The 20905-nt window shown below is 39.6% G+C and overlaps 1 protein-coding gene across 2 annotated transcripts in view; it reads left to right on the forward strand.

Annotated features, from left to right (window-relative positions):
• Positions 1-20905, forward strand: part of LOC124861374 (neural cell adhesion molecule 2-like) — a 715631-nt gene that overhangs the window by 653208 nt on the left and 41518 nt on the right. For both annotated transcript variants that reach the window (XM_047355064.1, XM_047355063.1), the window contains exons 14-19: positions 1771-1955; positions 3117-3213; positions 5629-5802; positions 11493-11612; positions 12333-12454; positions 16141-16315. In XM_047355064.1, coding sequence (XP_047211020.1) covers positions 1771-1955; positions 3117-3213; positions 5629-5802; positions 11493-11612; positions 12333-12454; positions 16141-16315 — 873 coding nt within the window. The remainder of the gene's footprint in view (positions 1-1770; positions 1956-3116; positions 3214-5628; positions 5803-11492; positions 11613-12332; positions 12455-16140; positions 16316-20905) is intronic.

The following is a 20905-nucleotide window of genomic DNA, read 5'->3' on the forward strand; positions in this document are numbered from 1 at the left end:
GAGCCACCGTGCACAGGCGTGTGCAGGAAATGGGCTACAGGTGCCGCATTCCCCAGGTCAAGACACTTTTGAACCAGAAACAGTGGCAGAAGCGCCTGACCTGGGCTACAGAGAAGCAGCACTGGACTGTTGCTCAGTGGTCCAAAGTACTTTTTTCGGATGAAAGCAAATTCTGCATGTCATTTGGAAATCAAGGTGCCAGAGTCTGGAGGAAGACTGGGGAGAAGGAAATGCCAAAATGCCAGAAGTCCAGTGTCAAGTACCCACAGTCAGTGATGGTCTGGGGTTCCGTGTCAGCTGCTGGTGTTGGTCCACTGTGTTTTATCAAGGGCAGGGTCAATGCAGCTAGCTATCAGGAGATTTTGGAGCACTTCATGCTTCCATCTGCTGAAAAGCTTTATGGAGATGAAGATTTCATTTTTCAGCACGACCTGGCACCTGCTCACAGTGCCAAAACCACTGGTAAATGGTTTACTGACCATGGTATCACTGTGCTCAATTGGCCTGCCAACTCTCCTGACCTGAACCCCATAGAGAATCTGTGGGATATTGTGAAGAGAACGTTGAGAGACTCAAGACCCAACACTCTGGATGAGCTAAAGGCCGCTATCGAAGCATCCTGGGCCTCCATAAGACCTCAGCAGTGCCACAGGCTGATTGCCTCCATGCCACGCCGCATTGAAGCAGTCATTTCTGCCAAAGGATTCCCGACCAAGTATTGAGTGCATAACTGTACATGATTATTTGAAGGTTGACGTTTTTTGTATTAAAAACACTTTTCTTTTATTGGTCGGATAAAATATGCTAATTTTGTGAGATAGGAATTTTGGGTTTTCATGAGCTGTATGCCAAAATCATCCGTATTAAGACAATAAAAGACCTGAAATATTTCAGTCAGTGTGCAATGAATCTAAAATATATGAATGTTAAATTTTCATCATGACATTATGGAAAATAATGAACTTTATCACAATATGCTAATATTTTGAGAAGGACCTGTACCAGAGCAGCAGAATAGAGATGGAGGTATCAGATAAACGGCAAGAAGAATATCTCTACTGACATGCTCCTCTTCAAGCTGAGGTGGCCTTTTAGGTTCAAGAAGTCCCTTTACAACTTGTTCTCTTACAACATCTAAGGCAAAGGTTTGATACTATGCATGTGTGGGAAAAACACACATGTGGACCGATTTCTGCATATGCAAAGTTGCTGCTGGGCCTCTGCTGACAGCCTGCTCTCGGTCTCAGCCTTGACTCCTGCTCTGCTGAGAGTCTGAGAGCAGCGGGGCTGCCACCAAACTAATGAACTCATTTACTAAGTCACTGCAGGCTGCATGGGGATAGCACGTCCTCAGCTGTGACAGGGAGCCAGGCATCCATCTCTTTAATGGAATCCTGCAAGGGAACATAAAACACGCATAATGCCTCTCTGAGTGAGCTGGGCAGACTGGGCCAGGAAATGTCCGAACAACAACCCGCCACCGCTGCAGTCTTTCATTATCAGCCTCTCAGTTTGCTCCTGTTTGCATCCTCTTTTTGGCAGCATGAGATGGCCTCACTTAAACATATAATCCAGAGCATTTTCTTCTCCTATTACAGCATGTGTGGGTTAAGACTGAGAAAGTCATTTTCAAGTCTTTGATCATCCACATCAGCTCCACCTTGATTTTTTCGTTTAATTAGCTGCCACAAATGTTGAAAACACCAGCAGTGTACTGTTTTTCTGTATGCACTCTTGTTGAAGTGTTAAGTTTTGCCATTTATTCCACAGATATCCCCAAATTTCTGACCAACCACACGATTTATTACTCGTGGGAGGGGAATCCGGTGAATATAAGCTGCGAAGTGATGTCCAACCCACCTGCCACCATGCTTTGGAGGAGAGAGCGCTTCACCATCTCAGAGGGAACCCCTCACATGCAGATCTACGGCACAGAGGGCAAGTCTGTGCTGGAGGTGGGTACAGATTCTCTGATGAGCTGTTTACCACCAATAGATTCTGCAAGGATGTGAAAAGGTATATGATTTCTGTGATAATGATGATTTCATTTATTAACCCTTGTGTGGTGTTCATATTGTTTGTACTCAGCCAATGTTTCTGGGTCTGGTGGACCCGTTGCATTTTGTGACTTTTAATGCCTCACAATCAAACACTTAATTAAAATCATGATATGAGTGGAACAAATTTACAATTGATTTATATTAATTGAATCATTTTTCCTTCAGTAAATAATGAAAATGGGTCCCTCAGACCCGAACACCACACAAGGGTTAAGGAGTAAAGAGTTATTTAAACCAACCTGGTATTATGGGGAAAAGAAATTGCCAACCCTTGTGTAATCATAAATTGTCTGTGGATAACCAAGATGTTTTTGAAAAGCTGATGTCCGGTTCACCAACCAAACCCAGGCTTTTAAATAGAACCTGTCTGACAACATGAAGTAAGCTAAAAGATCTCAGAAAGCAACACATCATGTTCAGTTCTAAATGAGCTTGAGAACAGATGAGATACATAGACATGGACATCTTCAGTCTGGAAAGGGTTTCAATTCGTTTTCTAAGGCTTTAGGACTACAGAGAACCACATTAAGAACCGTGATCCACAAATGGAGGAAAGACGGAACACAAAACATTACCAGGTATGGCCAATATACCAAAATTACAAAATGTCCTCCATGGGAGAGGTCCAAGGCCAGAACCCCTGCTGAGCAGAAACAAGTCAAACACCCGTCTCATGACCTTCAACAGGCAGTTTATACTGGAAAGCCCGCCAAAGCAGACTTCAAAGCAGAATGGGTCCAAATTCCTCCACAGTGATGTAAAACACTAACTGTCAGTTATCACAAACTCTTGGATCAGGTTGGTGTGGACAGCATTTTACCTTTTGCATTTACTACTTTACACCACGTTCCAGTGTTCAGTATCATGGCTGACAATGTGAAAAATGGCAACAAGTACTAGAAAATTACACCAGATCATTTTATGCATCACAGCTTTGTATGTTTGTCTCAAACAGGTGGAAAGAACTGTTGCTCTTACAGCACAGTGAGTGTTTTCTGGTCACGTCCTGCAGTTTTGCTTGCTTATTGTTATTCTCTTCTGTTTAATCTGATTCAGGTGACTCCAATGTCTGACAGAGACTTTGGTCGGTATAACTGCACGGCCCGGAACAACATTGGAGTTCGATACCAGGAGTTCATTCTGGCCCAGGCAGGTGAGTGTGCTGCATGCTACAAGTGTGGAAAAGTCTGGAATCTGATTTCAGTATTTTCCAAATGTTGAAAAGTATGGAAAAAGAAGACAAGAGTTTGTAAAAATATTTGTATTTCCAGATTTTGATCCCTATCTCATTGTATTAATGTTGCATTCTTCATGCATCCTTCCTTCTATGTTTTCCTTTCTATCTTGTGTCCTACTTCCTTCCTTCCTTCATTCCTTCCATCCTTGCTTCTTTCCATTCATCCATCCATCTAAAGTTGATTTCTTTCTTTCCTTAAGTGCCTCCATTCCTTCTTTTCCTCTTATTTCTTCGTCTTCTTTCTTCATTACATAATTCCTTCTTGGTGCCATTCCTTCCTCCTTTCTTCCTTGTACATAAACCCCATTTCCTCTTTGTCTATCCTTCTTTCCTTCCTTTATTCCATGTGTCCTTCCTTCTGTTCTACTTCCCTTCCTTCTTTCCTTCAAGTCTGGAATACTGTGGGATCTTTACATACAAGCTGTGTAGGAACCCTGACCCTGAGTTTAATGAGATGCATGCCTTCAGTGTTCAGTTCAGACCGCATGGAGAACACAATCCACATCTTCTCTCAGCCAGTGTGTAACCCCCTGCCTCCCTACCAGTAGTTATTCTCTTACTTGCAGTTCTGTGGAAGAGTAATAACATAACTCCAAATCTCTATTCAGCATAGGCTAATCTCAAATAGTGCTGTCGGATGTACCATACCCCCCACCCCCTGTTTACTGAAGTTGCCTCTAATTTACTGGGGAACGGGTGAATACGCAAAAGCGTGGTCCAATTATCTTTAGTGCAGATTGAATCGCTCGGGTTGAGAAGGAAAGTAGCGAACAAAATGCTGACCTAATCCATGAAAACAATGTGTTTGGAAAGCAGTTTCTGCACAACGGAAGAAAACTCACAAGCAGAGAGGCGCAGTGATGCTACGCTGAAGCTTTAGCTGCTGTCTAACTAAACCACTTCAGCTTGACTGGTAATATTCTGTCTTAAGGATAAATAAAATAACCTTTTTGCATTATACGTAGATAACTTTACATTGCATAAACAAACAGTCAGGAAGAACATATTAGATGTAGTCCAGCATATATGAATTTGGTTTAAACAGAATAGACTTTTAGCTCTTTTGTTTCATTCCAGGTTTGTTTAATGACACTGTTGCAGTTGGAGAGCTGAGGAAATCAGCTGCTAGCTTAGGAGGTCAACTGACTGATTAAAGTACCTTGCAAGCTCATGTTACCTTTGTCTGATATTAGAATTAGTTGGATGATCTGAAAAATTTAAAACACACTAGTGAAGATGTCTGTAAGAGGGTAAATAATGTTCCACAGCACCGAGTTTACAAGCAAATACTAAAATTTCAATAATATTCTAAAATAGTTTTTTAGTATTTCATAGAAACATCCAAAAACATCTAAAATATGTAAACCTCCTAACAGTACACAGACTTCCCGTGCAGTCTGGAAAAATATGAAATATTTGTATTTTCTAAACTTTTATTTCTTATGTCCTTGTGTAAACATCATCTTTTCTTAAGTCCTTCCTTCCTCCCTTTCTTTCCTTTATTATGTCCTGACTTCCTATCTTCTTTGTGCCTTTAGTTCTTTTCCTCCTAGTCTCATTACTTTTATCCTTGTGTCCTTCATTCCTTTTAGCCTTCCTTGTCCTTCCTTTTCTTATTTATCATTCTTTCTTGTGTGCTGCACCTCTTCCTTCATTTGTCCTTCCTTTCTTTCATACCTTGTGTCATTTCTTCCTTTCTTTCTTGTGCCCTGTCTCCTTTCCCATCTTCTGTCCTTCCTTTCTGCCTTCTCTGTGCCCTTACTTTATCTCCTTACTTCCTTCCCCTTCTTGTGTTGTACCTTCTTCCTTTGTATCCTCCCTTCCTTGTGTCTTTCCTTCATTTCCTTTGCTCCCTTGGGTCTTTCCTGTGTTTCCTACCTTGGACTCTATCTCTGTTCCGTTCCTTATCCCACTTGCCTTCCTTCCTTGTGTCCTTCCGTCCTCTCTTCCTTCCTTGCAACTTTCTCTTTTTTCCTGGTTAGAGATTTTAAGTCTGTTCTCTGTCATAATATCACATGTATGTTTTACAATGACTGTAAAGGACTAAGAACTCTGGGAAGTTGAGTCTGGAGAAGAGGTTTTACATGAATCATGTGGAGGAACCCACAGAGCATTTCACAAGATAACCGTTCTGTTTCTTTTCCTAATATTTCACTGTATATATTTATGGATCCAACTGACAATATTTTTTTTTTTTTTTTTGTATTTTTGATTAATTCTCTTCTGCCCTTTTTTGAAACCCAGACATAGTTCATGCAAACTGATGTTTGAACAAGTGCTGGCATTTGATGGCGAATGCTGCATATGTTGACTTTATTGCCTTTGATTTAGATGTTCCTTCAAATCCATACTCCGTTCGTCTGTCGGCCGTGTCCCAGCGCTTGGCAACCGTCACCTTCATGAAGCCAGACTCTCACGGCGGCGTTCCCATCAGCTACTACTTGGTCCAGTACAAAGAACTGGGCTCCATAGACTGGAGGGATGTAAAGTCCCACAGTGTGCAGAGTGAGTATGAAAAGGATTTTATTCCCCAACCTTTGTATAACTTATAAAACCTTTTACACTTGTGTGAAGAATAAAGAGTAATGGAGCTGCAGCTACAGCACATTAAAGCAGTGAGGTCTGTTATTTAAAAAAGATTCAGTCAGCGGGCTGCTGGAACACATCATTACCAGAATAATTACCAGGATTTTTCAAGTTTAAACTCACTTTTGCACTCAGAGTATCTGCGTCTTATTGAACGTATTGATTTTTTCTTTCCTTCGTGAGATAAAGATACCAACTGTGGGCCTTCGGGATTTACGTGAAACTGCATGTTTAAACTACTTAACGCTGAAGTGATTCTGGTAAAGTTGTTATGTTTTTACTGGTTTAACATTTTGATCTGGTGAGTTTTCTGTGGAGGAGAGGGGAAAAAAGCAAAAGCTGTGGAAGAAATGTCAACTAATGCTATAATGTTTGGCTGTGGGTAACAATGGTTGGTTGGTCAAAAGGTCCTGCTTTAATGTGTGCTTATTTATTTATTTTTTTTAGTTCTTCTGTTCTTTGTTGTTTTTGCCTAAATTTAAAATTTTCCATAGTCCGGGGTCCTCTTTCATTGGATTTATATCTCGGACTGAGATGGCCATGGAAAAACGTTTGATTTTATGTCCCCTGAACCAATTCTGTGGTGATTTGGCCGTATGTTTTAAATCAGTACGCTATTGATCCAATGAACCAGAAGCCACCTGGATTTTATTTTAAATGTCCTGGAAAGTCATGATCCAGTGACATCCCAAGGATTCAAATCCAGAGTTTTATACCGGTCCTGTGGTTAAAATGCCTTTCAACAAGATGTCCTACATGGTGTGAAATACCACTCTCTTCTTTCACCTTGTGCTGCAAGCTGTCAGTCAGCTGTGTATGATAGCCAAACTAGAGAAAATCTTTTTTACTAGTAAACATGGCGCTGCTTTCAGCTAGTGCTTTCAACTCCAAGCATTGTGTCTGTTGTGCATTTTCACAAGTTTCCAATGGCCTTTGGAAACAGGCCCACAGCATCATGGATTCTCCTCTGTACTTTAGAGTGGTTAATCCATAACTGATACATACTTCTTCTTGAGCCATTTGGAATTCATAGCAACACTTTTGAGCTGTTAAAAATTTTGGTGCAGAAAAACCTTTAGTCAATTCTTAACAAATTCATAGGTCATTCTCAGGTATCGTAACTGATTCCTAATTGATTCCTGGACATTTCTATGTGTTCTAAACGCAATCTGGGATTCGTGAAGCAGTGTAAGGAAAATTTGATTATTTTAATTTTAGTTTCTTATGTCCAAAAACAAGCCCTTTAGTTTCTACAGTTTATTGGTAAAATTTTAAATTTCACTCAAAACGTTATCATTCAAATAAAATTCACTCCTGCTAGTCATTCAGCACCATGTCTTGATGGAAAATCCCACAAATTGTCAAGAAAAGTAATGAATTCCCATTTAATCGTACCTGATTCTGAGATGCATTCAGCCTGTTGTTAACTGATTCCTACCTTTTCTTAATAGATGCCCGTAAATCGAACCAAATTCCTTACAATATTTGTGCAAATCAAGCCAATTCTCACGATTCTTCTTTATCTAGCGTACCTGGGTCAGTACCATATCGTTACAAATTGGACCAGAAAATTCCAAGAATCCTCAGGAATCCTAAAATTTAGCAATGCATGGCAATTTGTTATTCGTGGTCAGTGTGGAATAGCAGCATCTCATGAATTGCATGTTCTCTTGTCTTTCCCATTTTGAAGGGTGTCTGAGTAGACTTAGTTACTCTCCAGGGAAACAGAAAGTTTGACGTGTGATAAAAGGTCACCGAACACTCTTGTCTATGAACTTTTAATAGTATAAATGAATAAATAGGAAAAACGGACACATTTATTTTTATGAATTAAGATTATCTGGAACTGTCCAGCTAAGGCTTTATCCTTCACCAACAGGTCCTTCTCAAAATATTAGCATATTGTGATAAAGTTCATTATTTTCCATAATGTCATGATGAAAATTTAACATTCATATATTTTAGATTCATTGCACACTAACTGAAATATTTCAGGTCTTTTATTGTCTTAATACGAATGATTTTGGCATACAGCTCATGAAAACCCAAAATTCCTATCTCACAAAATTAGCATATTTCATCCGACCAATAAAAGAAAAGTGTTTTTAATACAAAAAACGTCAACCTTCAAATAATCATGTACAGTTATGCACTCAATACTTGGTCGGGAATCCTTTGGCAGAAATGACTGCTTCAATGCGGCGTGGCATGGAGGCAATCAGCCTGTGGCACTGCTGAGGTCTTATGGAGGCCCAGGATGCTTCGATAGCGACCTTTAGCTCATCCAGAGTGTTGGGTCTTGAGTCTCTCAACGTTCTCTTCACAATATCCCACAGATTCTCTATGGGGTTCAGGTCAGGAGAGTTGGCAGGCCAATTGAGCACAGTGATACCATGGTCAGTAAACCATTTACCAGTGGCTTTGGCACTGTGAGCAGGTGCCAGGTCGTGCTGAAAAATGAAATCTTCATCTCCATAAAGCTTTTCAGCAGATGAAAGCATGAAGTGCTCCAAAATCTCCTGATAGCTAGCTGCATTGACCCTGCCCTTGATAAAACACAGTGGACCAACACCAGCAGCTGACACGGCACCCCAGACCATCACTGACTGTGGGTACTTGACACTGGACTTCTGGCATTTTGGCATTTCCTTCTCCCCAGTCTTCCTCCAGACTCTGGCACCTTGATTTCCGAATGACATGCAGACTTTTTCCTTCCCACAGACTTTCCACTGAGGTGCCTTGATACAGCACTCTGGGAACAGCCTATTCATTCAGAAATTTCTTTCTGTGTCTTACCCTCTTGCTTGAGGGTGTCAATAGTGGCCTTCTGGACAGCAGTCAGGTCGGCAGTCTTACCCATGATTGGGGTTTTGAGTGACGAACCAGGCTGGGAGTTTTAAAGGCCTCAGGAATCTTTTGCAGGTGTTTAGAGTTAACTCGTTGATTCAGATGATTAGGTTCATAGCTCGTTTAGAGACCCTTTTAATCATATGCTAATTTTGTGAGATAGGAATTTTGGGTTTTCATGAGCTGTATGCCAAAATCATCCGTATTAAGACAATAAAAGACCTGAAATATTTCAGTTAGTGTGCAATGAATCTAAAATATATGAATATTAAATTTTCATCATTACATTATGGAAAATAATGAACTTTATCACAATATGCTAATATTTTGAGAAGGACCTGTATTAGACCAGGGAAACTGTGGACCTGCATACAAGATGAACCTGTTATCTCCTCTGTTGACGCCACACACGTCAGCCGAGTAGAGTCGTAATTGCATGATCGGTCACGCGACCCTTCAAAGCCTTGGCCCTGGGATGTTGTTGGGCCCCTGACGAAAAAGCCAAACACCTCACAACGGAGGCGCCAGGACCTGTCCGGGCTGAAAGAACTCACTCCTTCTCCTCTTCCTGTGCTTTACGACTCCAAATTGATTTCCGAGCCTTGTCGGGAAGTACGGCGCGAGGTGAAGGATGGACGGATGGAAAATGAAAGCCAGGGGATGAATGGTCCGGTGATAAGCAGGTCCAACAAACCTGAAGGGCTTATCGCTAATATTCCTCATTTCAGAGTCAATCACAGTATGGAGATGGACTGAGGAGAATACTAACCAGGATGTTGAAATGTACCAGAACAAATTAGCAGAACTGAATGTAATTTGGATAAATGTCATTATTTGACCAAAATTTGATCTAAAATACAAAAAACTGAGTCAGGCTAATTACAGAATACTGAGTGGCTTCATATTTAATCACAGGCACCACTTCAGACGTCAGTGCTGAAGTTTCCCACACAGGAAACTCTGAATCATAATGAGCTGTCTGGACTGATCTCATTTCAAGGCTCAAATTGAAGTGCCTGCTCGCAGACTGGGATGAAACCAGAACGCTGCTGCAAACTGGACTAGGACCAAAAGGACTGCAAAAGCACCTATCACCAGTCAAGTATTTAATTTGTTCAGACTGACAAAAACTGTCACTCAAGCTCACTACGCTTCCAGCTCTCTGCTGGCTTCTAGGAAAAGTTGAGGTTATGCAAGTGAAATTTAAAGAGGAAAATCCAGATAATCTGATAACAAAACTTCCTGTTGTCCTCACTTTTGGAGTGTTTTAAAAACTGGGTCAGTGGTGTCCAAACCTTTTTGACCTGAGGGCTAAAATCGTCACAATGAGAGCTCTACGCCTGGCCACTCAAACACATTTTTAAGAAAGGAACAGTTGAAAAGACAATCTGTTTTTTCTGCTCAATAGTGTAATAAACATGCAACATTTGTAATCCTCAATAGTTGTTGAGCATGAAAAACATGAAAATGCCAGTTGCACCATCAATTAAAATGATTAAATGCCTAAAGACTTTCAAAATTGTGTGTGTAATTGAAAAGTACCATCATGCGGAGTTTATCCAAGCCTTTAGGTGCGTTTGCACTTTGGGTTCTTGAAAATGTTTTCCATTAACTTAATTTCCCAGAACCCTTTTCTCTGCCTAGGCTGTTTCTTGTGTGAGTTTCCACTGTGGGGTCCAAAACCGAGCCGTCGCTGAGCAGGTTCCCATCCTGCAGGTGTACTGCTGCGATCCAGTGACACAGATATCCTCACACAACAGGAATGCGATGTAAATCAAGGAAGTTAGACCAAGACAGCATTAAACACACAGTATATCACGGGGGTTATGATTTAAAAGTCCAAACTGTGTGGAAATGTGGTGGAGGATTGGATTTTAACCTATGCTGATCCTCTCAACTGTGGGAGAAAAGAAAAAGGAGAGCTTCAATCAGGACTACAATCAACCATGACTTATAAAAAAATATCACATAAGCCCTAAATCTTAAATAAAACCATGTTTAACTCAGAAGAAGTCAGTTAAAATCCACACACCTTCAGTAACTGAAGCCTGCGAGATGCAAATCCTGCAGCAGCATGTCTGCTCCGTGCAGGCCTAAAATTGCTGAATGTACCGAAGGAGGTTGCGTTTGGGACCCTATGTAGTCGCTACACAGCGACACAGCTGTCCCAGGTTCGATTCCCGACCCAATCCACTGTGTGCCTTCCCCTTCTCGCTAAACAAAGGCGACTAGTGCCACATAAAGAGTGTAGTCAAATAAATTGTCATTCGCATCGTTTACATCCAGATGTTTGGCTATTTAAACTGTTTAACATATCTGTGAACTCACTCAGTGAAGCATGTTTCTGGAAATGCACCTGATTGAGATTTTCTTCCTCAACTCAGTACAAGCCCTTACACCATTAATAAAAAATTAGTGGAAATTATGACTAAATAAAGTTTGGGATGAATCGTGGAGCTCTGTGGTAAATGTTAGCATAGGTCTCCTGGCCCGTACTAACATTTTCTGCATTTTTAGGTTGCATTTGTTTGCAAAAACGGAGTTTAAGTGAATTTCTGCTTCAGAAACCATGTGTTCAGCTCATTAAAGCATCAATGATGTGTTGAAATAAAACTCATCTGTTTTATTCATTAGGAGCAGCATTACTAATGAATATTTCATCAACAAACAGACATTTTGCCTGAGAAGCATCAAGCTCCTGTTTTTTTCTGTAAAAAGAAAGATGATCGCTACATGTGAACTCTGGTTTTGTCCCTCTGCAGCCACCGTGGTGCTGACCGGACTGGAGCCCAACACGACGTATGAAGTCCGAGTGGCAGCTGTCAACGGGAAGGGTCAGGGAGAGTTCAGCCACATGGAGACCTTCCAGACTTTACCCATCCGTAAGTCGGGAGCCACTAACTCATTCCTCCAACTGAGAACCCCAGTCGGATCTTGCATATGTGTTTAAGCAATGAAAAACTGTCATAATGATGTCTATCTATCACTTCGATGGTTTTATAACCTTTCAGAGGGTGTTAATGTTGAATTATTGGCACCTCTCAGCAGTTCACAGATGGTTTTCAGGAAGTTGTATTTTATAAGCTGTGACAGTAAGCAGCGCTAAAACAGCTTAATTCGGCAGAAATATGGAAATGTTTTGGTTCTGATTTAATACAAATATTGGATGTGTGACAGAAATGCATACAAATGCATTACATGCCTCCAGAATCTATTCAGAGCATCAGCAACTCTGCTGAATGAGGCCTATTTGCCATATTACACAACCCGGGCATATTTATATTGGAGGGGGCTACAATCTCCCTGAGTTTCAGTGATATGAATTTAGATTATCAGGAAGTTGGAATGGATTCTGTCAGATTCTTGTTCTCGTGTGAATCTGCTGCTTTAATAACTGTGTACTGCAGGGATTTCACGATAAGCATTTTATTTATCCTGCAATCTGGCCCTGCAGGGTTGCAGGAATCCTGCAAAAGTCTCAGAGGAAGATGTAGCTGCTGCTAATGTGGCATCTCTGCATCTACTGAGAATTAAATGTTTGAAAGAGGAGCTGATAAGAGAGCTAGAGCAAATAGTAAAGGTCTGTACTGTTTCATCATCAGGAGAACCCAGTCCACCAGCGGTCCACGGGCAGAGAGGGATGGGAAAGGCCTACAGGCTAGGACTGGTCAAGCAGGACGATGGTGGGATGCCCATTGTCGAATATATCGTCAAGTACAAAACAGTGAGTAAAAAACTCTGCATTGTGCCTTTATCTCCTTCTTATTCTGTGAAAACTGCATATTTGAGCTTTTCCTTTGATGTTATAAATTGATTTGAATCCTAGGTTCTGTTGAGAGGGCTTAACGAGAAAAACAACATTTATTTTAATTGTTATCCCTGTATTTTTTAAAGAAATAATTTTGAAATGTATTCAGTGAATTTAATGTTTGTTGCTGTAGGTTAGTGTTACTTGGCTGAAACGTGTTTTAATTCATTTTGGCCAGTAATTATTGGGCTAATTTTACTTCTTTGAGATCTATCCAATCTATTTTTTGGGAGGGGGCATGAAATTCATCCTTTTTTTTCAGCTTTTTTTGTATTAAAAAAAGCTATTTATTTCTTTAGAATTATTATCATGTTCTTTATACATGTTGTAGTCAGAAAAGGCTGATATTTGTTTTAATCAATCTGTCCATTAATTATCATGTAGATTTGACTCTTTTGAGGTTTGTCCAATCTTTGTTTAATGAATTCTTCCCCAGTTATTGTTAGTGAGAAGTTGCTGGTTTTATGGCCCCAACCATCATCAGTCCCCTCCCATGCCCTCCTGTTCGTGCACTCCTAGCTTTACATGTTCTCTTTGTGGCCCTAAAGGTTCTGTTTCATGCTCCTCAGTGAAAATAACTTTTTTAAATGTTTCCCAATGATTATTTGCATTTTGTCCTGGTACTGAAAGTAGTCATGATGATATAAAATACTTCTTCCACGAAGACAGGTTTCTTGTAAAATGCTTGGAAAATATGGAGAATTGTGGACTTTTCCTTAGTATTTTTGCTTGTAAAAATAGCACGAGGAAAAAGAAAATGGAATTGAAAATACAAAAAAGTTTCCAGACCATCTTGTTTTGATAAAAATAAGTTTTTTGGAAAAAATTGCCTGAAGGTGCTGAGGTTTATTGTAGGTTTAACTCATCTTGTGAAAGACAAATTTCCCATCTAGCTTTAACACTTTGTGAAATAAATGCAAACCAGTTCAGCCACGCTCCACGTGTTTGTGTCCAACTTGTCAGTCAGAACTTGGACCGGGCCAAAGCATCTTAAAACCGACCCACAACATTAACCCGTTGGACTGAGAGCACGAACATGGACTGAGAGATGGATTATTTGTTGGATGTGAAAGTTTTAAATGTGTCAAATTAGTGAAAATATTAAATTCATAAGATGAATAAAAAATGTAAGCCAGGGTCAACATTCTTCAAGAGCTGATTTAAATATTAAAATCCAAATGAGTTTTGTATTATGTGCAATGAGATAAAATATGGATGAAATCTTCTCCAGTAAGTTTACTCAGTTTTTGTTCAAATGAATTATTTTCCTACCTTCTGGTGCACTTTAAACCTGGGATCACTGTTTGAATTATTATTCATGAGCAGCTCTGATTATTGAGACGCTGTCTTGAGCTGACAGAATAAACGTTTCATATTTATCACTCCTGGTTTTGGTGTCGAGCAGCACTTGCACAAAGAAGCTGAAACACAACAGGTGCAGTTTGGAAATCAAGCATTTATTAAAGTTACATGATGGTATTCAGTTTGCAGAAGTCGTGCTCTTACATTTTCCAGAAAATAACTCAGACTGATAGTTTTTTTTTTTTTTTTGTATTTGACACGATCCCTGCACTGCATCCGAGACAGTGGGCTTTTTTCCCACCAAACACGACTGGATGCATTGATTTGCTGCTGATGGACGAGTTGAGTTGCTCCATCGGTGCCTGAATGAATAACGTTGCGCTGGCACATCTCTCTTTTTCAAATCTTACAGTTTTAATGAGAGGCCAAACAACCTCTTAGGAGTCGCTCATCTTGCTGTCTTGGATGTTTGGATTAAACCCTGAAGAGAAGGACAGAGGGCAAGATGGGCCCAGAACGCTGTAAATACATGCAGCCGCTAACTTTAGTGTGTTTTATTTGATAGACCAAACAGTTGTGTATAAATCTGAAGTGTAGGGGGATGCACAATTTTCATGATTTTTCCAAATAAAACCTGAAATGTGTAGTGTTCATCCCCCTTTACTCTGATATCCTCCTGAGACCCACCTATACATTATGTTTTATTGTTCCTATCTTTAAAACTACACATGACCCTCTTTTAAAGCCCTCTGCCTCTTATAGAGAACTACTGTAGGTTTAAAATGACTGAAAATCTCCTGTGAGGAAGTGTAAGCCTGCCAAGATGGTTGTCATCTCTAAATTATAGCAGGGTTTTAAGGAAAAGACAAAAGCAAGCCCAATATTGACATAGAGTTTGTTTTAATGTGTTATTTAAATTATTTTTAATGAGTACACATTTTCACAATATTTGAGTGTGTTTTTTGAGTTAACCTCATAGTATATTTACAAAGGTGTTTTTGATATGAATATAAAAAGCACCTTTGTAAACATACTTTGTCAGGATGACTTGGTACTAATGGGGAAGAATTAAAATAAACAACAACCTCATCAAATATTTACTTCTTTTATTAAGAAATGTCCATGCATACTTTTTCATTTCTGTAAAAGAAAGTTATTTTATTTTAGGTATACATAAAAGGTTAACCCTGTTTTACTCATTAAACAATAGAAATCAACATAAATGTGTTTTCTAGGTGTGAGATTCTAATGGGATCAAGGTCTGGGCTTTGACTAGGCCCAAGATTTCGCATTTCCTACTTCTCAGTCTGTCCTTGATGGATTTACTGATATATTTTGGATTATGTTCCAGCATCCATTTCTGCTTCAGTTTTCATTTTTTCTGTCTGGCCTCCATGTTTTTCTTGGAATGCAAAGGTTTCCTCCTTGCAGACCTAACATGAAAGATAAACTTGTTCAGTCTCTTTCTGATAGGGCATGTATGGACTTTGCTATCAACAGCAATAAGAACCAGCCGTAGACTTTTGGAGACTTCTTTTAGTATCTTGCAGCCTGCTTTCAAGGTGAACTTGCTTGGACAGTCAGATCTGGGTATGTTGGTAGTCATTTTCAATGTCCTCCACTTCTAGTCTACTTTTCCTACAGAGGAATATGTGATTTTAAATCATTTAGAGACTAATTTAAATTCTGACCAGACTGATGCTATGCTCTATTTTTTTTAAGTTATGAGGCTCTGGATGTCTTGTTCTAATGTCTCCAAGAAAGCTTGAAGCTGTCTTTCAGAAAAAGTGAGAGAAATTGAAAATAATGCCTCTATAAAGGAGGGTTTTTGCCGTTGAGCAGGAAGGCAAGATATTAGGACATGGAGGCAGAGCAGGATGCCAATACAGAGAAAACATCAGACCGACTCAAACACCAGCAATCTTGGGCCATCATCTAGCATCAGGAGCACATAACTGCTTTGGGTTTGAGCGAACATGAATCAATTGCATGTGCGCACCAACATCATAGTCGGGCATCCCACAAACTGGCCCTTTGTTTTGTGAAAGAACACACTGACTGCTTCTACAGCCCTGGTGGAAAGTGGTGCCAGGTTGGTACATAAGTGGCGAGCACGCTGTGTATTTGGCTCTCCTTCAGTGCTCAGTTCTCAGCCTCACGCTTCAGTTTTTAGCCTTTTGTTTCCAGCTGAGTGACAAAGGAGGGTAAAGAGAGACTGGATTAAAACACAAAAGGTAAACAATTGTTTATCAAATAAACGTGCTTTGACCCTGATTTATTTTTTCATCCCGTTCCCACAGGACAAAGAGGAACAGTGGATGACCAAGCTGGTTCCAGGAGCAAATGACTTTGCCATGCTGCAGCCGCTGCAGTGGAACACCAGATACGAGGTGGAAATCACAGCCCGCAACGTCAAGGGCCTGTCGGAGCCCACCTTCTATCAGTTCTTCATGCCACAGAAGCCTGATATCACAGGTAAAAACACGATAAAGGTAAACATCGTCCTCCAGTTTACCTTTCTGTTTCACATGGCTGCAGAAGGCTTTCTGGAAGTATTGAAAGTACTTCTGGACTTTCTTATGTAGAATGCTGTGATTTTCTTGTCCTGGTAAAGAGTGACGGCATTGTTGACACACAAAAGCAAAAAATGTTCCATACAACCAAAAGCAAGGCTCAAAATGCAGCAGACCTTTTTGCTGCTTCTCTTTCTGCACAAATGAGGCTGATGCCAACAAAGTGTTGCTTCTTCCTGTCCTGCTTTAGGTTTATCCATTCCTCTTCCTCAGAAAAATACTTCACTCATAACTTTATCTTTCTACTTGGGAAACTGCTCTAAAATCCACTTAAAATCACTAAAAGTATCAAATAAAGCAAGGAAATGAAAAACAATGAAAAACCTCTTATAGACGAATCAAACCAACCTGAATAGCTTCACAGATCATAATACAGGAGCAAAGTTGTCATATTCATCATCAGTATCATCAGTATTTTAGAGCTGTGTGATCAGATATTGATTGTTAAATGTAACATAACAAGAAAGGAAATTTTGGTTTGATCCCTTTTTTATTGTTCTAATCGTGATCCTTGGCAATAAACTTAATATTGTTGGAAAGCCTGTTTAATTTCCACTTAAACTGAGTCACAGTTGTGAGGAAAATAGATTTGTGGATTGAACAGCGGACCTGAGTATGTGTCTTACCTCCCATGAAAATCTTGTTAAAACTTCGTCAGCACTAAAAACAGCCATAACGTTCCACAAGGGTCGGTGCATGTTTTGAAATTGGATTTTCTGATTTTTCATCAGAAAACATTAATGAACAACAAAAAACAAGTGGCTCTTGAAGACGTTTAACCTCTTGTCCAGAGAGCTTCTTCAGTTATGAACATGGGTTAGCAGTATCTGGCTTATGAGTTATATTCAAGGCTATCCCTCTTCAAGGTCGCATGAGTCATATCTATGGTTGTTTTTACTTAAAGACCCAAACATGTCATCTAACAATACCAACATCTGAGTTGTTTGGTCACCTGTCTCAAGATGTTAATGGCTCTAAAGTTGCTTGGAGAGACAAGTCAAGCCTTTTACTGAAACATGGATTTGCCATGGAATTCCCCATGGTGGCCTGTGGAAAGCAGTGCACAAACATCTATGAGGGAATCATTGGTTTAGATGTGTGGTTGATGCCTGGGTCAAAATCCAAGCCAAAGAAGTGGAAGCTTTTACTGAACACATCAACTCAGTGGACAAAAAATCAATTTCACTAGGGATTATACCAAAGACGACAAGTCTGTTTGGTGGACAATGAGAAAGAAGGATATTTCAACACTAAAGTCCGAAGAGAACTTCCAGACACAGGCCAGGACATACGTTTTTAATGTTACCACCACTGGAACATGAACTGTCTGTCATCGGCATCCTGCATCATAGAATCAAACAGGTTCCCCCACGGACAGCAGGGAGGGAGAAGGAACAAAAATACAGCAAGAAAGCACATCAAATGGGTTTATACACTACCTGGGCTCAAGTTCCATCTTTTTAGCTCCTACATTGCAGCCATGAACCAACGCCCCCATTCCAACCTTGAGGCATGTGACCTTGAAAGCCTAAACTGGCATGTTTAGGAAGTATTTCTCAAGTGACAATGACCCAAACTAGAGGGAGGGTTAGGCCAACAAACCATGTTATTTTATTGACCCTATTAGTGTCCTTGATGGCATTATCAGTGATCGTAATGAACCTATGTGACCTTCCTGGGCCTATTAGTGACCTTGATGGCCCCATCAGTGATCGTAATGAAACTATATGACCTTGATGGGCCTATTAGTGACCTTGATGGCATTATCAGTGATCTTAATGTACCTATATGACCTTGATGGGCCTATTAGTGACCTTGATGGCATTATCAGTGATCTTAATGAACCTATGTGACATTGATGGCCCTATTAGTGTCCTTGACAACACTGAGTTGTCTTAATGAAGCTATGTGACCTTGCTGGGCCTATTAGTGACCTTGATGGCCCCATCAGTGATCGTAATGAACCTATGTGACCTTGTTGGGCCTATTAGTGACCTTGATGGCATTATCAGTGATCTTAATGAACCTATGTGACCTTGCTGGGCCTATTAGTGACCTTGATGGTGCTATCAGTGATCTTAATGAACCTATGTGACCTTGCTGGGCCTATTAGTGACCATGACGACACCATGAGTTATCTTAATAAACCTATGTGACCTTGCTGGGCCTATTAGTGACCTTGATGGCATTATCAGTGACCTTAATGAACCTATTAGTGACCTTGGTGTCCATTTTGTGCTATCAGTGACCTTAATTAACCTATTAGTGACCTTGGTGTCCATTTTATGATCTAAACGGCCCTATTAGTAACTTTCACATCCCAATTAGGGATATTAGGTACCCTGTTAGTGTAACTGTTTTGACTACAAACAAAAAGCCTCATAGTTGCAACCCATGTCAGACCTTTTTCTGGATGAGAAGTGAAACCTATTCAAACAAGTCAAGATTTTAAGTTAGTAATATACAGTCATATTCAATAAATTAGAATATGCATTCCAATGAGAATAATTTGTGAGATTAAAGGTAACTTTGAAGAATATCAAACTTTTAAGCAGATGTGTTGCACATACTTTCCATGAAGCCCACATGTTTGTATTAAAATGTTTTTTTATTGGTCTGATTTAATATGCTGATCTTAAATGTTATATTATTAATAGTTTTGTGCAGAAAATCATCACAGTTAACAGAAATGATAGCTTGAAAACATCAATATGTGTGTTATTAATCTAAATAATGTGTTTCACTTAGTGAAGAAGTTACAGAAAGAAATCACCTTTTCACTCATAATGTAATTTGATAAATATGACTTTATAGGTTAGATAATGGTGTTTACAGTATTTTGTAGTATTTATATCATGAATTAACAGGGGCCTTTTTTCTCATTGTTTCTCATTTTTCTCATTGTTTGATAACTGCTTTTTGTATTTACTCAGCTCATCTTTGTCTGATATTAAATTATATTTATCTGAAACATTTAAGTGACAAATAGCAAAAACAGAAAAAAGATTGTTGGCAAAAAAAGAAACATAAACGGAAGCTCTGTGTTTCAGTTTTGTTTTGTTTTTGCCTCTATGCCTTTGACCACATCCATTTGTGCCAGTTTGGATCCAGCAAGTGTTTTCCTCTGTCATTACTGCTGCGGCTAAATGGCCCGCCAGAGTGTAGGGTTGCTTTTCTGCCAGAAAACAAGGGCCGGGAAATGGCAAGCTTAAGGTGGGTCACTTCGATTGGCTGTCTTCTCTTGTTAGCGAACAGTGGGGAATCGAAAGAGAGAGCCTCGGAAAGTGCAGAGGAAACCGAAAGGAGGAAAAATGCTCTCCTTGTGAAGTGTAAGACTTCCAACATGGAGAAGGGGTAGGATTTGAGAATCTTCTCAAACTTTGGTTCCACAATTTTAGGGCTAAAACAGGACAAACTTCACTGACCCAGTTCAGCTGCTCCGACACCAGCTTATGTTAAAACTTTAATGCTGTTGCCTTCTGATTAAATCAAGACATTATTCTTAATATTTTCAGCCAAAATCAGTTTATTTTTTATAGAAAAATACTGTGGCTTTCTCACTTCCTGCTACTTTAAATCAAATTAGATTTTGAAGAACTTTCTTCAGAATCAATCAGCGATATTAGATGTGAAATATCCGCCACTTCCATTTGAGGTCCAATATACTGTCTTTGTTTTTCTCCTCCCTCATACTGTATAAAGACCCCGACTGCAGACCTAATGAAAGAAACTGAGTCCACATATATGTGCCCTCTATCTCTCTCTCAGCAATCCTCTCTTTTCAATTCTCCACCTATGTATTATGCATTTGCTGTGTATTGAATTATTTCTTTTTTTCCTTCTTTCTCCATACTAGTTTAGTTTATAACTGGCTACACACCTTTCTTCTGCTTCTGGAGAAAAATGCACTGATTGCAACACGATCCTTTCCTTTTCAATTTACTCTTCTTCCTTTATTTCAGATACGGTCTCTTTGCCCACCCCAGTTATAAGGCAAATGCAACCTAATAAATTAAAATGTAATAGAAAAGTTCTGTTATATTAGATATATAATTTAAACTCAGACATTTACTACACACAACATTTATTTACAGATTATGGCTTATAGCTAATAAAAAAAAAACAAATGAAATTTCTCAGAAAATTTTAATGTTACAAAAGACCAATAAAAAATATTTTAAAACCGAAATATTTTGGCCTACTCAATTATAAGCATGACTGCTGACTTTAGGATCTCCAAAAGATAGTCACTGACACCCTTCACAAGAGGGTAACCCACAAAAGGTCATTGTTAATGTAGCTGGCTTTTTACCGTGTGCTGTATCCAGGTGTATTATTGGAAGGTTGAGTTGAAGGGAAATGTGTGTTAGAAAAGTTGCATTTAGTAATAAAGTTTCCAGCACATGGAGAAAGAGTGAGCTCCAGTGTGACTGATCAGCAAACTCACCAATATTGTCAAGAGGAAGATGAGGAGGCAAAGAATGAATGTTTA

Source organism: Girardinichthys multiradiatus, chromosome 24 (assembly GCF_021462225.1).
Source record: "Girardinichthys multiradiatus isolate DD_20200921_A chromosome 24, DD_fGirMul_XY1, whole genome shotgun sequence".
Taxonomy (NCBI): domain Eukaryota; kingdom Metazoa; phylum Chordata; class Actinopteri; order Cyprinodontiformes; family Goodeidae; genus Girardinichthys; species Girardinichthys multiradiatus.